Here is a 23,672-nt window from a genome sequence, read left to right as displayed (position 1 = left end):
AGGCCTCTAGGACACAGGAAACATCAAGTGTCCCAGGGAAGAACTTAGGATCCCTTTGTTTCTAGTAAAGAAGTCTGTGTTCAGGTTCTCCTCTGTGCCCAAATCATGCCACTGCTGGTTCCCTAATCAACACAAAGTATCCTCTGTCTGTGGGAGCGCCACGCCTCTGCACCGATTTGTTTTTCCCAGTATTACTTTGTTGTGTTTATTCTTGTTTCCACCTGATTTTATTCTGTTCAGCTGGCTGCTGTGTTTAGGCATGAGATTTTCCACAAATGTTTCATTAGAAACTTGTTCTTTGAGTTTCTGACACAGTATTTTAAGAAACTGAAATCAGGACTGGTCAGTACTAACCATTCTCTTTTCTTAGTTGAATGTTGTTGTTCAGCCCTCAGAATTCTTAGAGTCCTAATCTCATCTCTTTTTCAGTTTGAAAGTCAACAGGTGAGAACCAAATCCTGGAACACCAATTGGATACAATAGAAAGATACGGGTTTCTTAATTTGAGGCTATACATAGTTTGAAGCTGACCACATTAAGATCAGTGAACAAATGGCAAAATTTTCATTTATTTTTATGGCTAAGTGGTATTCCACTGTGTGTGTGTATGTTTGTGTGTATATATATATATATCTCCATACCTACATATATGTAGATGTATGTCACAACTTCCTTGTCCATTCATATGTTAGTGGACACTTAGATAATTTCCATACCTTGGCAATTACAAATAATGCTGCTATAAACATTGGACTATGAACACAGACGTGCTTGTATCTTTTTGAATGCATGTTTTTATTTTTTCAGCTATATAACCAGAAGTAGGATTGCTGGGTCATTTATAGTTTTATTTTTAGATTTTTGAGAAACTTCCATATGGTTTTCCACAGTGGATGAACCAATTTACATTCTCAGCAACGCTGTATGAGGATTCTCTTATCTCTACATCTTTACCAACATTTGTTTTTGTTTTTGATGATAGGTGTGAGGTGATATTTTACTGTGGTTTTGATTTGCTTTTCCTCCATGATTTGCAAAGTTGAGCATCTTTTCACGTGCCTCTTGGCCATCTGCATTTCCTCTTTGGAAAAATGTCTATTCTGTTCTTCTGTCAATTGTTTAATTGGGTTGTTTGGTTTCTTTGATTTGAGTTGTATGAGCTATTTGTTGATGTTGGGTATTAACCTCTTAACAGTCATATCATTTGCAAATATTTTCTTCCATTCAGTAACTTGTCTTTTCATTTTGTGAATGATTTACAAACTGACCTCAGCAATCAGCAATATTATCCAAAAAACAAAGACACACACTGAGACATACATATCTCCAAAAAGACAGAACAAGAGGTCCTATAGCTTTGTTTTCCAAGCTTAGTTATGAATCAGATATCATAGTACAAAACTCATGAGTTGTAACCAGTGGTTGGAATAAGATTTTAAAAGGCTCTGTCACACTCCCACACACACACTTTTTTTTCCTTTTTGTTTCAGGAATTAGAGATGGTCTAGATAAGTGATCCAGAGAGCTCTGGTCTAAACGTATAGGAGTTATTTCCTCAGGGCAAGAATTCTTAATGAGGTTTTTTGTTTTTTTTTTTTTGAATATTTCTCTGAAGTCTAAAGAATATTTTGACCATATTGTCAAAAATTGTATTTTTCTGTGGTCGTAAGTTTATAGCCAAAATTTAGACCAGATAGTGCTCAACTTGGCCCTGATAGCAAGGGCAGGTTAGCCCCAGCAGGGATTGTCCCTCTGGGGATAGGGGTCTTAGTTTGATCAGCCCCAGGTTGTTGATTACAGGAGGGACTCCTGGACATAAGGGAACTTCAGTCCATTTTCCTATCCTGTGTCAATAAAGATCTAATATTTTTAGGCCATTTTTCTTATCATTGGATCATAGCTATAGATTGACCAGTCATCTAAAAACATTTTTTTTCCAAGGGGTTCCCAGGTAGGGTGTGGAACCTTAGAGTAAGCAGTTCCCATATTAGCTCCAACAATTTGTACTAGATGTCTGGACGCTCAAACCAAACCAACAAAACTAAACCAAGCCAGAACTTCACCAGCTGGGAGTCACCTTCCAAATGAAACAAAAGGCAAAGAGATGCCCAGAAATCAAAAGCCAAGTGGCATAAATGCCAAACGTGACTTCCCAGTCCCACTAGACCTGTGACCTGGCAGAGTCGGTGTTAGTAGCCTTTTCTAGTTCTGATATAGTTTCAAGTAATTTCTTGATTTCCTGCAAAGAAAGTATTGTTTCCTCTTTTAGAACCTTCTAGATACCAATCAAAGTAAGCACTGCCGGCCTTTTCTCATTGTGTGTGCAAACATATCAACCTTGGAATATCAAAAGAACCCCAATTTGACCATTTTAGGTTGAGATCTCTTTTAGCATATTTTCTGCAATTAACTAGGTACTTGCAAGTACGAGCTCCATACGTATTGCATGAGTCCAGCTGGAGTGTTAGTCAGAGGCTGGCTTTCTGATACCACTTTGTTTCTGTTTTTGAGAGATTCTGTTTCCCATTTTAAGCTGAATTTGTCAAGAATAAAAATCACCAGTGAACTTGTGTAGCGGGCCCACGTGCTGTTTGTGAGCTTAACTCCTCCAGGAGTCACCCCAGAGTCGTTTCAGCTCATCTTAAACATATCTCGGATTCTGCCTCGGAAAATCTAAGACCACCGTGGCTGCTCAGGTCGCTGAATGGCCAGTCCTTATGTGCGAACCCCGGATGAACAAGTATTTCAATTAATGAGTGGGTTTCCCTATGGGACCACTGCACAGTATGAGGACTAGACCTCCATCATTCCCGTAAATTTCTCAGTCACCTGAGAAAACCTAAACTGGCTGGGAGGAATCTTGTCCCTTTCCTTCGGAGCAAAGCTCTCATAGATTCTCCTCATTTTTAACCCTGGAAAATTCTACAATGGCAGTCAAATTGAGGAAAAGTGTCAGATCAGCCTCTCAACCACTCAGTCAAGATCATTCAGTTCCCTAAAACAGTGCGACCTTGGTGTATTTCAGCCAAGCCCTGGGTATTCCTCAGTTTTTTTCCTAATCCAGCCCCCAGCCCAATACCTTTCCACTGGGTGGGTAATTCCCCAGGCATCTTTCAGCCAACCCCTCACCCAATATCTTTTGACTGGGTGAGAATTTCTCGATATCTTTCAACCAAGTCCCACTCAGTGTTTAGACCCATGAGTGGGTACGCCTCGGATATTTCACCCGCCCGCTCTGTCCCCCGGTATCTTTCCTACTGGGAGGGGGCAGGTAACTTGCTCCACCACCAAATGAAACTCAGAATCTCAACCAATACGGGAGATTGGAGAACCAGGAGAGACTTACCCAGATTCGTCTGCACTCGCTGAGGAGGCGGATGGGCGCTAGGGGCCGCTGCTGGTACCAAAGCTCTGGTTCTTTGTGGAGTCCAGTGAAGGAAGGAAGTCCACTCTGGGTCGCTTCATCAGTCGTCATAACTGTCGACTAAAAAAAGATGCACAACTTGAGAGTTGCGAGTTAAGTTTTATTTGAGGAAAAATAAGGACTGCAGCCTGGGAGGCAGCATCTCAGATAGCTCTGAGAGACTGCTCCAAAGCAGCAGTGGGGGAAGGCCACTGTGTTAGGTTTCGGTGAAGCGGGAGTTCAATACCATTAGGCACTCATTTTATAAAAGGTTTTTTGTTAGTCATGAGGATCTGATGTCACCATGAAGGGATTTATTGCTTTTCTTTGTTCAGTTCAGTTGCTTAGTCCTGTCTGACCCTTTGAGACCCCGTGGACTGCAGCACTCCAGGCTTCCCTGTCCATCACCAGTTCCCAGAGCTTGCTCAAACTCATGTCCATTGAGTCAGTGATACCATCCAACCATCTCATCCTCTGTCATCCCCTTCTCCTCCTGCCTTCAGTCTTTCCCAGCATCAGAGTCTTTTCTGATGAGTCAGTTCTTCGCCTCAGGTGGCAAACTATTGGGGCTTCAGCTTTAGCATCAGTCCTTCCAGTGGATATTTAGGACTGATTTCCTTTGGGATTGACTGGTTGGATCTCCTTGCAGTCCAAGGGACTCTCAAGAGTCTTCTCCAGTATCGCAGTTCAAAAGCATCAATTCTTCAGCTCTTAGCCTTCTTTATGGTCCAGCTCTCACATCTGTATATGACTACTGGAAAAATCTTTCAGTTCAGTTGCTCAGTCCTGAACCCCATTGGCTGCAGCATGCCAGGCTTCCCAGTCCATCACAAACTCCAAGGAGGAAGCGTCTTTTAATTTTATGGCTGCAGTTACCATCTGCAGTGATTTTGAAGCCCAGGAAAATAAAATCTCTCACTGTTTCCATTATTTCCCCATCTATTTGCCATGAAGTGATGGGACTGGATGCTTCTCTAGATATGAGGTGATGCAAGGATTGAGATCATAGAATCTGTTCCTAGAAACATCCAACTATCTGAAGACCTGTCCCACCAGATTCCCTGGAGCACAGAGCGCCTCCCTCCACCCTGAACTCCCTCAGGGATTGTTGAAGGTCAACAGCTATAGCAGCACAGCATCAATCTCCTTAGAAAGGAAGTGAAAGCAAAAGTGTAGTCACTCAGTCGTGTCCAACTCTTTGCAACCCCATGGACTGTAGCCCACCAGGCTCCTCTGTCCATGGGATTTTCCAGGCAATAGTACTGGAGTGGATTGCCATTTCCTTCTCCAGGGGATCTTCCTGACCCAGGGATCGAACCCCGGTCTCCCGCATTGTAGACAGGTGCTTTACTGTCTGAGCCACCAGAGGCAGGTGGCAAATGCCTTTGTTGTTCAGTTCAGTTCAGTTGCTCAGTCATGTCCGACTCTTTGCAACCCCATGGACTGCAGCATGCCAGGCCTCCCTGTCCGTCACCAACTCCCTGAGTTTACTCAAACTCATGTCCATCGTGTCGGTGATGCCATCCAACCATCTCATCCTCTGTCATCCCCTTTTCCTCCCTCCTTCAATCTTTCCCAGCATCATGGTCTTTTCCGATGAGTCAGTTCTTCGCATCAGGGGGCCAAACTATTGGAGTTTCAGCTTCAGCATCAGCTCGGTTACTATCATTTAAAGCTTATGAAAGTTGTTAAGGCTTCAATATGGCCAGTTACATCCTCCAACCCCAATGAAGGCACACACACACACACACAAAGCTGCTAAATGGTCATACCAGTAGAATACAGATCTTTGACCCATTGGGATCATACCAGTGGTAGATTGGTTAGGGTTACCTCTAATTTTTTTAACATGTATGACCTTAAATTCATGGGAATCCCAGGTTACACTTTTGTATCCATCCCTGTAGATGTCAAGTCCATACATTAGTGCCACAAATCCACTGAGTTCCATACCAATCAGTCTAAGTGTAATAATAGGCATAGTTCATAAAGCACCCAGCCTTGTCTCATAATTACCAGGTTGATAATTTTTAGTATGATTTAACTATTTCCAACATAGAAGAGTTTTTAAACTTAAATAATTGTAGCCTGGTGTTAACTATGTATATCCTCCCCATAACTGTGGGAGTTTTCCTTTTAATAGATGAGAGGCTAATTTTTTTTATTGAGATTTAGCTTGTCACTCCAGTTGAGTTTGAATGACCCTAAGAGAAAGCTTAAATCTATGGCCAGCATCAGAGCAGGTATTATTAATTGGCCAGATGAGAGGATCCCATCTATTAATATCATGAATAAATAGAATAGGACTGGACACTCATCTAAATAAATTTCCTAGAGGGTATCCAATCAGAGCCCTAGAGATCCAACCCACCAAGCCCTACCCAATCCGCCAAGGTAACCCAGAAGTAGTAGATACAGGTAGTTGGTCACAGCCCAACAGTTGGATTGAGTTTTAAAGTAGCATAGAATCATGTCCCTGATAGAAAACATTTGATTGATAGGCACAGGACCGAGGGTTCAGGAAAACGTAAATGATCATACAAGTCAGATCAGCGTCTTGGGCAGGCTGTCGGCTTTTGATGTCATCGTCTTCTCGTCCTACTGCAGTGTAGTTTCCTGTTTGAACTTTGTTTTAAGGGGAGTTTGAGGTCAGCAGGCCCCTCTATAGCCCAGTCCAGCTTAGGGGCCTTTGGAAGTGGGAGTTAACCCACTTTGTTGTTCTGTCATTGGCAATGCTGTTGGTAAGTGCCAGTTAGTAGTTGACAGTTCTTCGGACATTCTAATAGAGCAGGAAAAAATAAAAGAGTGAGTAGAGTAAGAGGATAATCATAAAATATATTGTATTTTTTATACCATTCATGGATTTCATAGGATTTTTTAAAATATTTTTTGGTATTTAGTAATGACATGATGAATTAACTTTAAGTGAAAGTGTTTTCTTTGATATAGAATGCATGTTATCTGAGCAGTGGCATTGTATCTGGGCGTGTCATCACTTTTGCCTGATAAACCTTTTATGATTCTATTATTTTATGAAAGTATATTGCTTTTCATTTTCCATGATGAGAATATAATAATGTAACTTTTTATGAAATGTACTTGTGGGAAATGTGAAGTAGAGGAGAATTTGTTTTCATTTATTTTTCTAATACAGAATTTCAGAGGCAGAATAATTTCCTTTTGGCATCCAGTGGGTTAATCCTTCATGAAACTAAACCCCATTTTTATATTAAAATAAAATTGCTTTGAAAAATATGCTTTAATTGAAATCCTATCTAAGGGTAAAATTATGTTATTGATTATGATCAAAATACCCCAGACAGTGATGAATTCATCAATTCCTCTTTCAGTGGTGTTATAAATCTTTTAGTAGGAGCTGGAGAACATGAACAAGATGAATATTTTCAAATTACAGTGGCACATTACTTATTATGTGTAACTTTCTTAATCTGTATACTGTGCAGGAATGGAAATGGCTTTTAAGAAGCAATGTAGTAAAGTAGCTTACAATGTTATCTATGTCACAAATCAAACTGGAATGAAACTTGTTCCAATATAAACTTTAAAAATGTGAATCAGGAAGTTGACTGAACAGTGTATTTATGTTAAAGGAAGAAAGGCATAAAGTATATACTTTGTTCAGTTCAGTCACTCAGTCGTGCCCGACTCTTTGCGACCCCATGAATCGCAGCAGACCAGGCCTCCCTGTCCATCAGCAACTCCCAGAGTTCACCCAAACTCACGTGTATCGAGTCGGTGACGCCATCCAGCCATCTCATCCTCTGTTGTCCCCTTCTCTTCCTGCCCCCAATCCCTTCCAGCATCAGGGTCTTTTCAAGTGAGTCAACTCTTTGCATGAGGTGGCCGAAGTACTAGAGTTTCAGCCTCAGCATCAGTCTTTCCAATGAACACCCAGGACTGATCTCCTTTAGGATGGACTGGTTGGATCTCCTTGCAGTCCAAGGGACTCTCAAGAGTCTTCTCCAACACCACAGTTCAAAAGCATCAATCCTTCGGCGCTCAGCTTTCTTCACAGTCCAACTCTCACATCCATACATGACTAATGGAAAAACCGTAGCCTTGACTAGACGGACCTTTGTTGGCAAAGTGATGTCTCTGCTTTTGAATATGCTATGTAGGTTGGTCATAGCTTTCCTTCCAAGGAGTAAGCGTCTTTTAATTTCGTGGCTGCAATCACCATCTGCAGTGATTTTGGAGCCCCAAAAAATAAAGTCTGACACTGTTTCTACTGTTTCCCCATCTATTTCCCATGAAGTGATGGGACCAGATGCCATGATCTTAGTTTTCTGAATGTTGAGCTTTAAGCCAACTTTTTCACTCTCCTCTTTCACTTTCATCAAGAGGCTTTCTAGTTCCTCTTTACTTTCTGCCATAACGGTGGTGTCATCTACATCTCTGAGTTTATTGATATTTCTCCCAGCAATCTTGATTCCAGCTTGTGGTTCTTCCAGCCCAGTGTTTCTCATGATGTACTCTGCATATAAGTTAAATAAGCAAGGTGACAATATACAGCCTTGATGTACTCCTTTTCCTGTTTGGAACCAGGCTGTTGTTCCATGTTCAGTTTTAACTGTTGCTTCCTGACCTGCATACAGATTTCTCAAGAGGCAGGTGGTCTGGTATTCCCATCTCTTTCAGTATTTTCCACAGTTTATTGTGATCCACACAGTCAAAGGCTTTGGCATAGTCAATAAAGCAGAAATAGATGTTTTTCTGGAGCTCTCTTGCTTTTTCCATGTCCAGAGGATGTTGGCAATTTGGTCTCTGGTTCCTCTGCCTTTTCTAAAACCAGCTGAACATCTGGAAGTTCACGGTTCACGTATTGCTGAAGCCTGGCTTGGAGAATTTTGAACATTACTTTACTAGCATGTGAGATGAGTGCAATTGTATGGTAGTTTGAGCATTCTTTGGCATTGCCTTTCTTTGGGATTGGAATGAAAACTGACCTTTTCCATTCCTGTGGCCACTGCTGAGTTTTCCAAATTTGCTGGCATATTGAGTGCAGCACTTTCATAGCATCACCTTTCAGGATTTGGAATAGCTCAACTGGAGTTCCATCACCTCCACTAGCTTTGTTCGTAGTGATGCTTTCTAAGGCCCACTTGACTTCACATACCAGGATATCTGGCTCTAGGTCAGTGATCACACCATTGTGATTATCTGGGTCATGAAGATCTTTTTTGTACAGTTCTTCTGTGTATTCTTGCCACTTCTTAATATCTTCCGCTTCTGTTAGGTCCATACCATTTCTATCCTTTATCGAGCCCATCTTTGCATGAAATGTTCCCTTGGTATCTCTAATTTTCTTGGAGATCTCTAGTCTTTCCCATTCTGTTGTTTTCCTCTATTTCTTTGCGTTGATCGCTGAGGAAGGCTTTCTTATCTCTCTTTGCTATTCTTTGGAACTCTGCATTCAGATGCTTATATCTTTCCTTTTCTCCTTTGCTTTTCTCTTCTTCTTTTCACAGCTATTTGTAAGGTCTCCCCAGACAGCCATTTTGCTTTTTTTGCATTTCTTTTCCATGGGGATGGTCTTCATCCCTGTCTCCTGTACAGTGTCACAAACCTCCGTCCATAGTTCATCAGGCACTCTATCAGATCTAGTTCCTTAAGTATAGTTAAAAAGGAATATATTTTAACACTTTAACTTCCTGCTGCTGCTGCTGCTGCTGCTGCTAAGTTGCTTCAGTCGTGTCCGACTCTGTGCAACCCCATAGACGGCAGCCCACAAGGCTCCCCCGTCCCTGGGATTCTCCAGGCAAGAACACTGGAGTGGGTTGCCATTTCCTTCTCCAATGCATGAAAGTGAAAAGTGAAAAGCTGCTGCTGCTGCTGCTAAGTTGCTTCAGTCGTGTCCGACTTTTAGCGACCCCATGGACTGCAGCCTACCAGGCTCCTCCATCCATGGGATTTTCTAGCCAAGAGTACTGGAGTGGGGTGCTGTTGCCTTCTCTGCTTTAACTTCCTACTATATTATAAAGATGTAAGAGATTATAAATTATTAACCCGTAAAAAGTTATACTTTTTTAAAGTCACTAACCATGTATGTTACTTAAAGAATTTTCAAGGTTCTTACAACTTGGTTCTTTGCATCTATATATGTAGGTATATGTTTACATTTCTATTTATCTACCTGCCTACCTATCTCCATAGAATATACTAGTCATTGCGTTTTCCATCAAAAAAGTGATAAGACCTGTGTTTGTTTAAAATATTTAAAAAACTTTTAAGTGCAATTACCTGTTTAATTTTTTTTCTTAAGCTCCTTGAAATACAATTTATCCTGAGCTATACTTGGAATCCAGGTGGTTTATGTGATTTTGGTATCTTAAATACCTGATTGTCAGTCAATTTCCTGAGAATGCAATGTGTAGAGGTTTACATTCAAATCATAAGGTTATCTTGTATAAGGTTTACATGGCAATGAGTGCTGAATGTTCAGTTTGTTTTATTATAAGTAAATATTATATTACTATCATTGGCTACAATACGGGAGACCTGGGTTCAGTCCCTGGGTTGGGATTGAATACTGGCAACCCACCAGTGTTCTTGCCTCGGGAATCCCCATGGATGGCGGAACCTGTCGGGCCACAGTCCCTGGGCTCGCAAAGAGCTGTATACGACTGAGCGACTTAAGCACAGCATAGCACAGGCTCTTCCCAAGAATTTTCTTAAGAATACCTTTGTATAAGAGCTACTCTTGACTGAAGAAAGTTGAATAGATACAGTTCCTGTCCACTAAAAAATCATTAAGATCATTATAGTGTGTTGTAAGTAGTGTATGCTGCTACTGCTACTGCTGCTAAGTCGCTTCAGTCGAGTCTGACTCTGTGTGACCCCATAGACGGCAGCCCACCAGGCTCCCCCGTCCCTAGGATTCTCCAGGCAAGAACACTGGAGTGGGTTGCCATTTCCTTCTCTAATGCATGAAAGTGAAAAGTGAAAGTGAAGTCGCTCAGTCGTGTCTGACTCAGCGACCCCATGGACTGCAGCCTACCAGGCTCCTCTGTCCATGGGATTTTCCAGGCAAGAGTACTGGAGTGGGGTGCCATTGCCTTCTATGGAACCAATGTGCAAAGTAGTAATTTTAAGTGCACCTGGTTAAATTTCAGCAGGATTTGAGAGTGATGTACCATGCAAGTGTTTGGTTTTGTTACAAGAGTTGGCATCATGTTGCATTCTTTATGTAAGTAACTTCAAAATCTCAGAATTATTCTCATAGTATTTTATGTTAGTATTTTTTTTTTTCTGAATTCTAGAATTTTACTAAGTGCATCATCTCTTTCCAATAATTATGTGAGATAGAAACACATGTCATTTCAGATTTGGAGTGGCAGAAACCGAAATGCTCAGATGATAGTGTTACCTAATAATATGGCATTTGCCTTGGGCCCAGAGCTCTCTTGACCTTACCACATCGCCACAGGTGATTGAACTGTAACAGGAGAGAGGAGTCATGGTGAGAGAGGTCAGGTCTACAGACAATATCGAGAGTCCCTCATTCATTGTTGTGGGGCCTTTTTTGCCATAGGTATTTTGCAGATGTTTTCTTTCAGTCATTTTAATTTACTGAGTTTAATTTGTTTAATTATAGTAGAGAATATGCCAAAATCTAGATTTAAATGTGAATAACATAAATAGACTGAATATCTTTCATATCTTAACTCTCTAAACACATGAAATTAGTTCTTGGATATGGTTATGACATCACCATCATGGAGTTCATTAAGCAGAGTACTGTTACTAATTACAAGTAATAATTTATTAAACATATTTTTTTGGTTAGAGGAGCTACTCTCTGAAGGCATTTCCAATTTCCCATAATCTCAACACTTTGCTCCATTGCTCTGCCTCTATAGCCACATGTGTGATTGATTCTACTGTAATAGTTGACTTTCCAGAACCCTGTAGAATTTTGTTTGTTTTTTGTTTGCTGTATTCATATGGGCTAATAACAGAGCTTCTGATTTCAGGCCAGGAGTTGGACTATCAGGCATTCACAAATTATCTAGGTCCATTTGACCCTGATGCTGGGAAAGATTGAAGGCAGGAGAAGGGGATGACAGAGGATGAGATGGTTGGATGCATCACCAACTCAGTGGACATGAGTTTGAGCGAGCTCCGGGAGGGAATGAGGGATAAGGAAACCTGACGAGCTGCAGTCCATGGGGTTGCAAAGAGCTGGACGCAACTAAGTGACTGAACGACAACAGTTTGGAGTCAGGCCTCTGGAACATGTAGCTGTGCTAATAAGTCACTTCAGTGGTGTCTGACTCTGTGCAACCCTATGGACTGTAGACCACCAGGCTCCTCTGTCCGTGGGATTTCCCAGGCAAGAATACTGGAGTGGGTTGCTGTGCCCTCTTCCAGGGGATCTTTCTGATTCAGGGATCGAATCCGTATCTCTTATTTCTCCTGCATTGACAGGCAGGTTCTTTACTACTAGCACCACTGGGGAAGCCCCCTAGGACATGTATATCCAGCACTAATTTCTGTTATATGAATGCCATAGACTATATATATAACCTAGAAATCAAAACATAGACCTTTAGGATTTTAGTGAAAAAAAAATCACATTCTGAAGTTTTAACCTCATATGGTGTTTATTGCTTACTATTGATATTAAGCAAGGACATCAATGTTTTATCTCTCTACCCTAGGAAAGCATGTTGTGCCTACCCTAGGACAATTTTCAAGCATGACCATATGCATATGCCTCAATATAGACTGGAATAAAAACATTCTAATTTCCTGTTTTTATATATTTTACTTTGTTATTGTGTCTCCTTCAAAGAAATACGATGATATATGAACTACTCTGACAAAAATGTTGCTCCAGCCTTATGTTAATGTGAAATTATGACTAAGAATTAAAGTTTTGAGGAGAAAACTCCAACTTTATAGTCCTCAAAGCAAGCATAATTCATGTAGACTGCATAAACAGTATATATTAAGGCATACATTTTACTGCATATCTGCTAATAAGAAGATGCTACATATCTGCATCCAATAGACTGAGTTACAGTTGCTGTGAGGGCCATAATTTTGAAGTCTTCATCTGCATGTTAAATTCTCAAACGTAACATGCCAGTAACATAATATTTTTATAAGATATATTATTTGATCCTAATAGTTTGGTAGGTAAGAAAGTTTTGTTTTTTTTAGGAGAAGAGAAAGTTAATAAAAATGGAATTAAAAAAAATACCATATTAGAAAATGTGAAAGTATGGGCATTTTTGCATCAATTAAGAAACTAGTAATAAAACTTGCTTTACCATTCTCTGTACACTAAAGAATGTTATCCTTAGATGTCTTATCCAGGTAATGCTGGAATACACCATATCACAAATATCTTTAGAACCAGTAACATTGCAAGGACTGTGATATCCCACAGCCCACATTCTTCACCTGCTTATTTAAAAACCAAAGTCCAAGTGGGCTCAGTGTTTCATTATAGATCACACGATGAGTTCATGGCCAAGTTGGAACTCTAAAAGGTATTTTATGGCTTCCTGTTCAGTGCTTGAGTTGTTTCTACTGCCCTTATTTTAACAGTAGCTGATTATTAATTATCTTTCACGGGGCTTTGATGATAACTGTTACATACAGTAGATAACATATTTCATGAAATAGACTTTATAAATTTGTGGTGCAGCCACTTTATTTCTGACTTGAAGTGACTTATATGTGGAGAATTAATGTAAAAATGCTCAGGAATTCCTGGAGCACTTCAGACAGCTGTATTTAAATTCTCCTTTGAATGAAATCGAAACTCTTATATTTCCTAGTACTGTGAAGCATATGGAAATTTCTTTAAATGTATTATTTTGCAAAACTAGAAAACAACCAATTAAGAAACAAAATGGAAATATGTCTTAGCATTCATTTTTCTTATTTGATGAAGAAATGGTATATACAAGTCAGTTGAAACAACATAGGCAAAGGTTCAGTTCAGTACAGTCGCTCAGTCGTGTCCGACTCTTCGCGACCCCATGAATCGCAGCACCCAGGCCTCCCTGTCCATCACCAACTCCCGGAGTTCACTCAGACTCACGTCCATCGAGTCAGTGATGCCATCCAGCCATCTCATCCTCTGTCGTCCCCTTCTCCTCCTGCCCCCAATCCCTCCCAGCATCAGAATCTTTTCCAATGAGTCAACTCTTTGCATGAGGTGGCCAAAGTACTGGAGTTTCAGCTTTAGCATCATTCCTTCCAAAGAAATCCCAGGGCTGATCTCCTTCAGAATGGACTGGTTGGATCTCCTTGCAGTCCAAGGGACTCTCAAGAGTCTTCTCCAGCACCACAGTTCAAAAGCATCAATTCTTTGGCGCTCAGCCTTCTTCACAGTCCAATTCTCACATCCATACATGACCACTGGAAAAACCATAGCCTTGACTAGACAGACCTTCGTTGGCAAAGTAATGTCTCTGCTTTTGAATATGCTATCTAGGTTGGTCATAACTTTCCTTCCAAGGAGTAAGCGTCTTTTAATTTCATGGCTGCAGTCACCATCTGCAGTGATTTTAGAGCCCAGAAAAATAAAGTCTGACACTGTTTCCATTGTTTCCCCATCTATTTCCCATCAAGTGATGGGACCGGATGCCATGGTCTTCGTCTTCTGAATGTTGAAAGGCAAAGGTTGGTTGTTATTAAAAATGAGAGAAAAGAGGAGATCCTTAAAATCCAGAGTTCTGTGGAATGGTGCTTGTTGGTGGTTCATCAGATGAGTTGTCTGGTTCCTGCTTAGGCAGCCTCTGCATTGTTCCTAGCAATCCTCTCCAGTAGACTGGCTCCTTGGGTGGCTGTTCCCTTTTGCTATCCTTCTAGAGAACTGTACCCATGACAGAGAGACTCTGAGAACATCAAAGTGTTGACTTTAAAGTCTTTTAAAGTTAACACATTTTTCATAGAAGTAAAGTTGCTGTGTGGAATTTATCATTGTGGAATTTTGCTATATGCAATTCTAAAAATTTGGATAGCTTCATGCTTTTTCAGTAGATGAAGCATGTATTCTTTGCCCTGAAAACTCCTAGAAGGACTCTTTTGGTGCTTAGCTTCTTGAGTTTTTCTAAAAATTTAGTATTACTAATTGTTGGAATAATTAAATGAGTGGAATAAAAATAGTTGTTGATTAAGAATTAACATAACTTTTGTTGTTGTTGTTGAATCACTCAGTCACATTCAATTGTTTGTGACCCCATGGACTGCAGTATGCCAGGCTTCTCTGTCCTTCACTAGCTCCTGGAGTTTGCTCAAACTCATGTCCTTTGAGTCCATGATGCCATCCAGCCATCTCATTTACTCAAATTTGGTTTTAAGGAGCTTTGTTAGTATAGATTGGGGATTTTAATCACACCCGTGTGTGATTATTACTGCAGCAGATTTGATTATTTATTTGTAATACTGAACAGATATACCTATCAAATAAACATAATGCCATGCACACCAAACAAATCTCTGTTGAATTAGAAACTAAATCTTCTATAGCAGGGGTCATCAACCTCCAGGATCTATCTGATGCCTGGTGTTCGGAGGTGGAGCTTATGTAATGATACTAGAAATAAAGTTCATAATAAATGCAACACACTTGAACCACACCAAAATCATACCCACCCCTCCACCACCCAATCTGTGAAAAAGTTGTCCTCTACAAAACCAGTCCCCGGTGCCAAAAAATTTGGGGACCCCTGTTCTATAGTACTGGCTGTGTCAAGGATGTGATAATCAACTATGGATAATTGTATCTATTCATTCTTTTGCTCATTCATGCATTCTTGCTAATTTTCAAAAAGTATTTATTAGGCATGTTCCATTGCTAGACACTGTACCAGGTGCTATGGGTGTGACATGAACAGGAATGTCAGAAATACAGTACCTCTCTCCAAGGAGCAATAGGAGTAAACCCAAGACAAGTGTAGGCAATATCACAAAGGTCTATAAGGAAGTGTGAGGAAAGGAGTTCTGAGGGAGTGACAGTATAGCTGACCTCAGAACTAACCATAAGAAAAAAAGAAGAAAAAGAAGGGAATGTAGATGTGTGCCTCTTGAGAAATCTTTATGCAGGACAAGAGACAACAGTTAGAACCGGCTTCTAACTGTTCAAGAAGAGTTAGAACAATGGACTGGCTTCAAATTGGGAAAGGAGTATGTCAAAGCTGTACATCGTCACCCTGCTTATTTAACTTAATACATCAATTTAACTTAAATGCATCATATGAAATGCCAGCCTCCATAAAGCTCAAGCTGGAATCAAGATTGCTGGGAGAAATATCAACAACTTCAGATATACAGATGATACCACCCTAATGGCAGAAAGTGAAGAGAAACTAAAGAACCTTTTGATGAAGGTGAAAGAGGAGAGTGAAAATGCTGGCTTGAAACTCAACATTCAAAAAATGAAGATCATGGCTTCCAGTCCTATCACTTCATGGAAAATAGATGGTGTCAAAATGGAAACAGTGACAGACTTTATTTTCCTGGGCTCCAGTATCACTGTGGATAGTTACTGCAACCATGAAATTAAGAGATACTTGCACCTTGGCAGCATATTAAAAAGCAAAGTCATCACTTTGCCAACAAAGGTCCCTCTAGTCAAAGGTATGGTTTTTTTCCAGTAGTCATGTAAAGATGTCAGAGCTGAATGATAAAGAAGGCTGAGTGCTGAAGAACTTCTGCTTTTGAACTGTGATGCTGGAAAAGACTCTTGAGAGTCCCTTGGACAGCAAGGAGATCAAACCAGTCAATCCTAAAGGAAATCAACCCTGAATATTCATTGCAAACACTGATACTGAAGCTGAAGCTTCAATACTTTGGCTACCTGATGGGAAGAGCCAACTCATTGGAAAAGACCCTGATGCTGAGAAAGATTGAAGGCAGGAGGAGAAGAGGATGACAGAAGCTGAAATGGTTGGAAGGCATCACCGACTCAATGGACATGAATTTGAGCAATCTCTGGGAGATGGTGAAGGACAGAGAAGCCTGGCATGCTACAGTCTAGGGGATCGCAAAGAGTCAGGCAAGACCTAGCAACTGCACAGCAACACCAAATATCAGAAGAAGAGTGGAAAGAACCTGCCCAAAGCTTGTGGTGGGAGAAATACCTGGGGATCCATGTCTGGGGCTGATAAAAGGCAGTGTGGCCAGAATGCTAAGGGGAGGAAGGGTGTATGACCTGAGGTTGGACCATGTCAGAAGGGGCCAGATAATGGAAGGACTTTGTGCTTAGTTGATCATTCCTGGCTGACTCTTTTCAACTCCATGGACTGTAGCCTGCTAGATTCCTCTGTCTATGGCATTTTCCAGGTGAGAATACTAGAGTGTGTTTCCATTTCCTATTCCAGAGATCTTCCAGACCCAGGAATCAAACCCATATCTCCAACTGCTCCTGCATAGAAGGCAGATTCTTTACCACTGAGCTACCTGAATTAGAGGTAAATGCCTATGAAGCAGCATGTAAACTATTGTAGAGCTGGGTGGGGATGGTGGTGGCATTATGTGCTCTCCAGGGCAAATGCCTTGGTTGAAGTGAGGGTGCAGTGGTTACAGGGGACAGGTAAGTATGAAAGGAAGCTTTTGGGAACTTGTACTGGAATGCTGTGGTGAGGATGGTGCTAACAGGTCAGGTCTGATATTTAGAAAGCAATTCAGTAGTGTTGCAGGGCAGAGCCAAATTCTGACTCATTGATGGATCTGTTTCTTTGACTTTAACCTTTGTTTTTACATTGCTTTTATTATTATCAGTTGTGTCCAACTCTTTGCAACCCCGTGGGGGTCCATGGAATTCTCTAGGCCAGAATACTAGAGTGGGTAACCTTTCCCTTCTCCAGGGGATCTTCCCAGCCCAGGGATTGAACCCAGGTCTCCCACATTGCAGGCAGAGCCTTTACTAGCTGAGCCACAAAGGAAGCCCTTTATTATTATAATCATACATAATGACCCCAGCCTCAGGAAACCCTGCCCCTCTGCCTGAGAAGATTAACACATCTCCTCCCTAATGACCAGCCTCAGGGAACCCTGCCCCTCTGTGTAAAGAGATGAATACATCCCCTACCTACAGGGTTTGACCTCTGGGAAGTTGCCCTGGAGAAGGGAACTGGCTTCCTTGGCCAGAGGAGACTGGTGGGCTACATGTAGTCCATGGGGTTGCAAAGAGTAGGACACAGCTGAGCGAGTAACTCTTTCACTTTCACTTACATACAATGCAGGAGACCATGATTTGGGTTCCTTGGGTTTGATCCCAGGGTGGGAAGATCCCCTGGAGAAGGGAATGACAACCCACTTCTGCATCCTTGCCTGGAAAATCCCAAGGACAGAGGAGCCTGGAAGGCAACAGTCCATGGGGTTGCTAAGGGTAAGACAGAATTAAGTGACTAACACTTCCCTGAGGTTGGCCATTCTAGGAGATATTTGCAAAATAATGGTCTTTACTTTTTCAGTTTTCCCTCGTCTCTATTCTATAAAAGAACCTCAAATTTAGACCATGACAAGATGGTTATTTTGAGACATTAGTCTGCCGTTTTCTCGGCCAGCCGGCTTTCTGAATAAAGTCATATTTCTTGCCTCCACACCTTGTCTCTTGGATTTACTGGCCTGTTGTGCAGTGAGCAGACTGAGCTTAGTCTCTGAAACAGTAGACGTGATGCTGAATATGGAGGGCATGTGAAGGAGAGGTTCATAGATGACACTCAACCTTTTAGCTTAAGTAACGGGATGTAAAATGAGGTTATGAAAAAAAAAATGAGGTTGTGAGTTAATTCACTGGAATCTGAATTTCTGGGGGAAGATCAGGTCACAGTTCATGAGTGAGTGAGTGAATGAACTCTTTTCGACCCCATGGACTGTAGCCTACCAGGCTTCTCAGTACATGGGATTTTCCAGGCAAGAGTACTAGAGTGGGTTGCCGTTTCCTCCTCCAGGGGATCTTCCTGACCCAGGGATTGAACCTGGGTCTCCTGCATTGCAGGCAGACGCTTTACTGGTTGAGCCACCTGGGAAGCCTTCACAGGTCATAAATAACCAATATTTTTCATCTTGTCTGCCAGCTTCATTTCATCGGTAGTCACTGCCTAGGGTCTTAGATAAAAATCTTAAAGTTCATAGGCTCTTTCATGATCAACTAATTTGAAAAAATACTGAGAATGAATTGTGCTTGTCTATATCCTAATTCCGTTCTTGTTTACTCTTTAGTTAACTCTGACATTCATAGCTGAAAAATTGCCAATAGGTTAAAGTTTATACAGTAGCTATTGCTGGTGAATCCTAACTGTGTTCTAGGTATTATTCTGAGGGTACAGTCTACTTTATATTTTTTAAGCTTGAGTGTAGATTAGCATTTAGAATGATATAAGTTGATGCTGAACTCTCTCCTGTTCCAGAAGAATTTATATTAATTGAGCCTAACATGCTTTTTAATAATGGGATTTTTTTTATCTATAAGGTGAATTCCTGGTATATATGGACCTTGAGGAGTACACTGTGTCATGCCACTAATATTGTAAATTACTATTAGTGAATAAATAAAAGTCAGTTTACATTTCACTCAGTATAGTTATCTCTCATTTATGAGTGTATGTGTGTTTGTAATTACTGGTTTGCAGCTCATAAGCTTTGAGGAGGAAATGCCATATGGGATTACAACTTAATGATGACCCAAGTCTGCCTCTCATTTCCTTTGTATCTATCTCAAAGCACAAAAGACCTCCCGAGTAATTGAATCTATCCTTTTTGTGATTGAATTCCAAAGGGGCTTGTTGTAATTCCTTTATATATATATGTATTTTTTTTTTCTTTTTCTGTTATAACGATAAAATTAAAACAATTTTCTCAATGCTGTAACTACTAAACTTTCTTTAGGAGTAAATTCCATGTAAACATTCATAAAAGCTAAGGGACAATATGCTTTGCTTTACTTGCTAATTGGGGCTTCCATGGTGGCTCAGATGGTAAAGCATCTGCCTGCAATTTGGAAGACCCAGGTTCAATCCCTGGGTTGGGAAGATCCCCTGGAGAAGGAAATGGCAACCCACTCCAGTACTCTTGCCTGAAAAATTCCATGGACAGAGGAGCCTGGTGGACTACAGTCCATGGGGTTGCCAAGAGTCGGACACGACTGAGCGACTTCAATTTCTTTCTTTATTTGCTAATTAGTATTAATTTGTGTATTCTTTTTCTTTGTAAATACTCAAAGAAGATATGACTATGTCTGTATGCCTTAATATATAAGCTATTCAGTAAAGTTTCAGGAGGCAAAAAAGTCCCTACTGTTTCCTTTTTAAATGTTGGAATGCACTGCAGGAGACTCAGGTTTGATCCCTGGGTTGGGAAGATCCCCTGGAGAAAGGAATGGCTACCCACTCCTGTACTCCTACACACGCCTGGGAAATCCCATGGACAGTCTGATGAGCTACAGTCCCTGGGGTGGCAAAAGTCTGATACAACTTAGTGACTAAACCACTACCACCATCACCACATTACAACCATTAAATAACAATTTTCTAAGGAAATTTTTCAGTTCAGTTCAGTCGCTCAGTCGTGTCCGACTCTTTGCGACCCCATGAATCGCAGCACACCAGGCCTCCCAGTCCATCACCAACTCCCGGAGTTCACTCAGACTCACGTCCATCGAGTCAGTGATGCCATCCAGCCATCTCATCCTCTGTCGTCCCCTTCTCCTCCTGCCCCCAATCCCTCCCAGCATCAGAATCTTTTCCAATGAGTCAACTCTTTGCATGAGATGGCCAAAGTACTGGAGTTTCAGCTTTAGCATCATTCCTTCCAAAGAAATCCCAGGGCTGATCTCCTTCAGAATGGACTGGTTGGATCTCCTTGCAGTCCAAGGGACTCTCAAGAGTTTTCTCCAACACCACAGTTCAAAAGCATCAATTCTTCGGTGCTCAGCTTTCTTCACAGTCCAATTCTCACATCCTTACATGACCACTGGAAAAACCATAGCCTTGACTAGATGGACCTTTGCTGGCAAAGTAATGTCTCTGCTTTTGAATATGCTATCTAGGTTGGTCATAACTTTTCTTCCAAGGAGTAAGCATCTTTTAATTTTTAAATATCCATAAGTTTCTGAAGTGAGTTTCTGTTTATTAAGGAAATTTTTAAATATCCATAAATTAATACAACTTTGATTGTAGTTTTTTAGCCAAATGGATGTCAGATAGTATTCATTCAATAAAAATGAGATCAATTATTTAAGGCCTAACAACTTTGCTTTAGGTAAGAAGGCCAAAATCATTTATATAATAATAACTTCTTTATCTTTTTATTATTTTTGAAACATTTTCTGTGAAATTTTAAAAAATCATGTTTTAAATTTACTTCAATAAAAGATCAATAGCATTTTAATTAGTTAAACTGATTTTGTAATAATTATACAGAATTGGTTAGAAAATCATGTTTGGATTTATTAAAAGACTAGAACATTCTTTTAGTATGGAAGAATGTGAGTTTCTGTTTATTAAGGAAAATAATGTGAGTTTCTGTTTATTAAGAAAATTGGTTTTCTCTTTAATGAATCAGATTTGAAAGGAAATTTTGAAGGGTAAATAACAATTAGAACATTTTGCAGAATGATCTCTTATTGTCCTGATTTGCAGGAAAAGGCCAATTCTAACTCCATGTTGGATCTATTTCTTTGATTTTAACCTTTGCTTGTCTTTGCTTTTGTTGTTATAAGCATACATAATGACCTGCCTGGGGGAACCCTGCCCCTCTGCCTTTGATCAGTTTACAGGAAAATAATGTGACTCTACCCACCTGTGAATGGTTACAAGAAAGAAGAGATTAACAGATCCCCTCCCCTCCTGGAGGTTGGCCTTTCCAGGAGAGATTTACAAGATTGTGGCTTTATAATTTACTCCCTCAACTCCTCCCCTTCTCTGTTTTACACTAGAACCTGACATCCTGACCTCAACAAAGTTGTTTTGAGACTTTCCTCTGCCGTCCTCTTGAGTCTGAATACAGTCTCATTGTTTGCCTGAACAACTGGTCTCGGAGGGAGCTTGGACTCGCTGACAACGATGAAAGGTAAATCAGCCCTGCTTTGTTGTTGTTATTGCTCAGTCTCCAGTGGTGTCCGACTCTGTGACCCCAGGGCCTGCAGCATGCCAGGGTTCCCTGTCCTTCACCATCTCTCGGAGTCTGCTCAAACTCATGTCCGCTGAGTCGGTGATGCCAGTAATAGCAGTTAATTGTGTGTGTAGGGCGAGGAAGCTCTGGACTTTCCTGCCTTCGGGGAAAAGGCACTGGGACTCAGATCTTCCCTCTCCTTAGATCTCTTGCTCCCCTCCACCCTAGCTACTATCTCTGCCGTATGGAAGGAACTATACACAGCTTGGCATCATTTAGGACTTTGCATTCCGAAAGGATTGTCACACCTGAGCTGTCCTTACAATTCAGCAACCTCATCCATCATTTCTCAGAATTAGAATATCATTTTCATAGTAGATCGCCTTGGCTCACGCTTGTATTGAGAGGATCCCAAGAAAATGGAGTAAGACCATGGGGCCCTGCAATAAGCCAGTAGAAAAGAAGACGGGAGAGAAAGGAGGGTTTTTCTTACTTTTGAGGTCATACTCAGAGGTATTTATACTTTTTGCAGATAGCTAGTGTGCATGGCACAGTATTCAATCTGAGGTTTTAGCCGAGGATAAAGATTTATCAAGGGCTTCCCCACTGGCTCAGGGGTAAAGAACCCCCCTACCAATTTAAGAGATGTGGGCTCGACTGACCTCTGAGTCAGGAAGATCCCCTGGAGAAGGGAATGAAAACCCATTCCAGTATTCTTGCCTGGGAAATCCCATGGACGGAGGAGCCTGGCAAACTGCAGTCCATGGGGTCGCAAAGGGTCAGACAGGACTCTCTTAGAGACAAAACAGCAACAGCAAAGAGTTGTCAAACCTGCTTCAAAAATGCTATCACGTGTTTACAGCTGTTTTGGCTTAGGTCACGATGCTTCAGATAAAGCGTCCTCCCCGTTGTTTCCTGGCAGCCGTTCCCAGCCAGGCTGGACAACTGGCAGCTTTCTTCTTGAGCCAGCCTCCACTTTAGTGTGTGTTGGTGTGGAATTTGGTTTCATGAATGTAGACATTTGAAACGTGAATCCAGAGTAACTTCTAGCAATATTAAAAATGATAAATGGCGGATTGAGTCAGCCATGCACGCCTGTGCTCACAATTGTTATAAGCATGGCTGTAATTTCATTATTACTGTTGAATTTAATAAAATTATCTCCTTCCAGGGCCAAATGGTCAAGGAGAATAGAAAGACTTATAAGCAAAACTGTCCCCACCCTTGCTTATTTTGGTGATCTATTTTTTAAAAAAATAGTTATTTATTTTTGGCTGCCCTGGGGTCTCTGTTGCTGCCTTCGGGCTTTCTCTAGTTGCGGAGGGCGTTGGCTGCTCTTCATTGCGGAGTGCGGGCTTCTCACTGCGGTGGCTTCCTTTGTGGGGCGCAGGCTTTTTCTAGGGCGTATGGGCTTCAGTAGTTGTTCCTCCGTGGCTCTAGAGCTCAGGCTCAGTTGTGGCACACAGGCTTAGCTGCTTCGCGACAGGTGGGACCCTCCCAGACTGGGGATCGAGCTGGTTTCCCTCACATTGCAAGGCGGACTGTTAACCACTGGACCACCGGGAAGACTGCCGATCTATTTTTATATACTCTTTATTGAATGTCTGTCATGTCACAACTCCTTTCATACATAATTTACAGATTCTCATTAGTTCTCATTAATATATAGATTTCTAAATGGCATAATTAAGACTCATAAAAGTTGAATGCTTTGTATAATATGTAATTGATCTAGGCATAACTGGAATATGAACCCACTGGTACCGTGAATCTGAGATCCTTGTAGGTCTGTGACTCAACCTTGATTAATTATATACTTCTTTGGCTCTCTGTACTTAACCAAATACATTGTCCTTTGGGGTAGATGGGCCCAAAGTTTACCAAAGGTTAAGGAGATCTGTATCAGGCTTAGTTGTCCAGAATATTTATGGTTTAGGCATGCTGTCCTGGCATAATTATTACTTGTGCCCCATTTCACCTTTAAAGTGTCCTGGATTGTGTGATAAATCGCATGGTCACTTTACCTAAAAATTTAACTTCTCGTCTCAGTACAATTAAAGTATGAGCTCTGTGGACATAGAGACTTTTGTCAGTTCTATTATTATATCACCATCACCTGGAAGAGTTGTTGTTCTTTAGTTGCTAAGTCATGTCCAACTCTTGTGACACTATA

At 41.1% G+C, this 23,672-nt stretch overlaps 1 protein-coding gene across 4 annotated transcripts in view; it reads left to right on the top strand.

The window, feature by feature from the left end:
- PRKN (parkin RBR E3 ubiquitin protein ligase) overlaps positions 1–23,672 on the top strand; it is a 1,238,243-nt gene that overhangs the window by 59,339 nt on the left and 1,155,232 nt on the right. For 2 of the 4 annotated variants that reach the window (XR_011465438.1, XM_070376997.1), the window contains exons 2-3: positions 16,765–16,854; positions 21,324–21,457. The exons of 1 other annotated variant lie outside the window; for it this stretch is intronic. Coding sequence is in view for 2 of the 3 variants with exons in the window: in XM_070376997.1 (XP_070233098.1) it covers positions 21,451–21,457 (7 nt within the window). In the remaining variant the exon portion in view is untranslated. The remainder of the gene's footprint in view (positions 1–16,764; positions 16,855–21,323; positions 21,458–23,672) is intronic. One more of the 4 variants, XM_070376998.1, reaches the window with a different exon arrangement.

Source organism: Bos mutus, chromosome 9 (genome assembly GCF_027580195.1).
Source record: "Bos mutus isolate GX-2022 chromosome 9, NWIPB_WYAK_1.1, whole genome shotgun sequence".
In the NCBI taxonomy this organism is placed as follows: Eukaryota; Metazoa; Chordata; class Mammalia; order Artiodactyla; family Bovidae; genus Bos; species Bos mutus.
The sequence above is the reverse complement of the archived record's forward strand: the minus strand, read 5'-3'. Positions and strand labels throughout refer to the sequence as shown.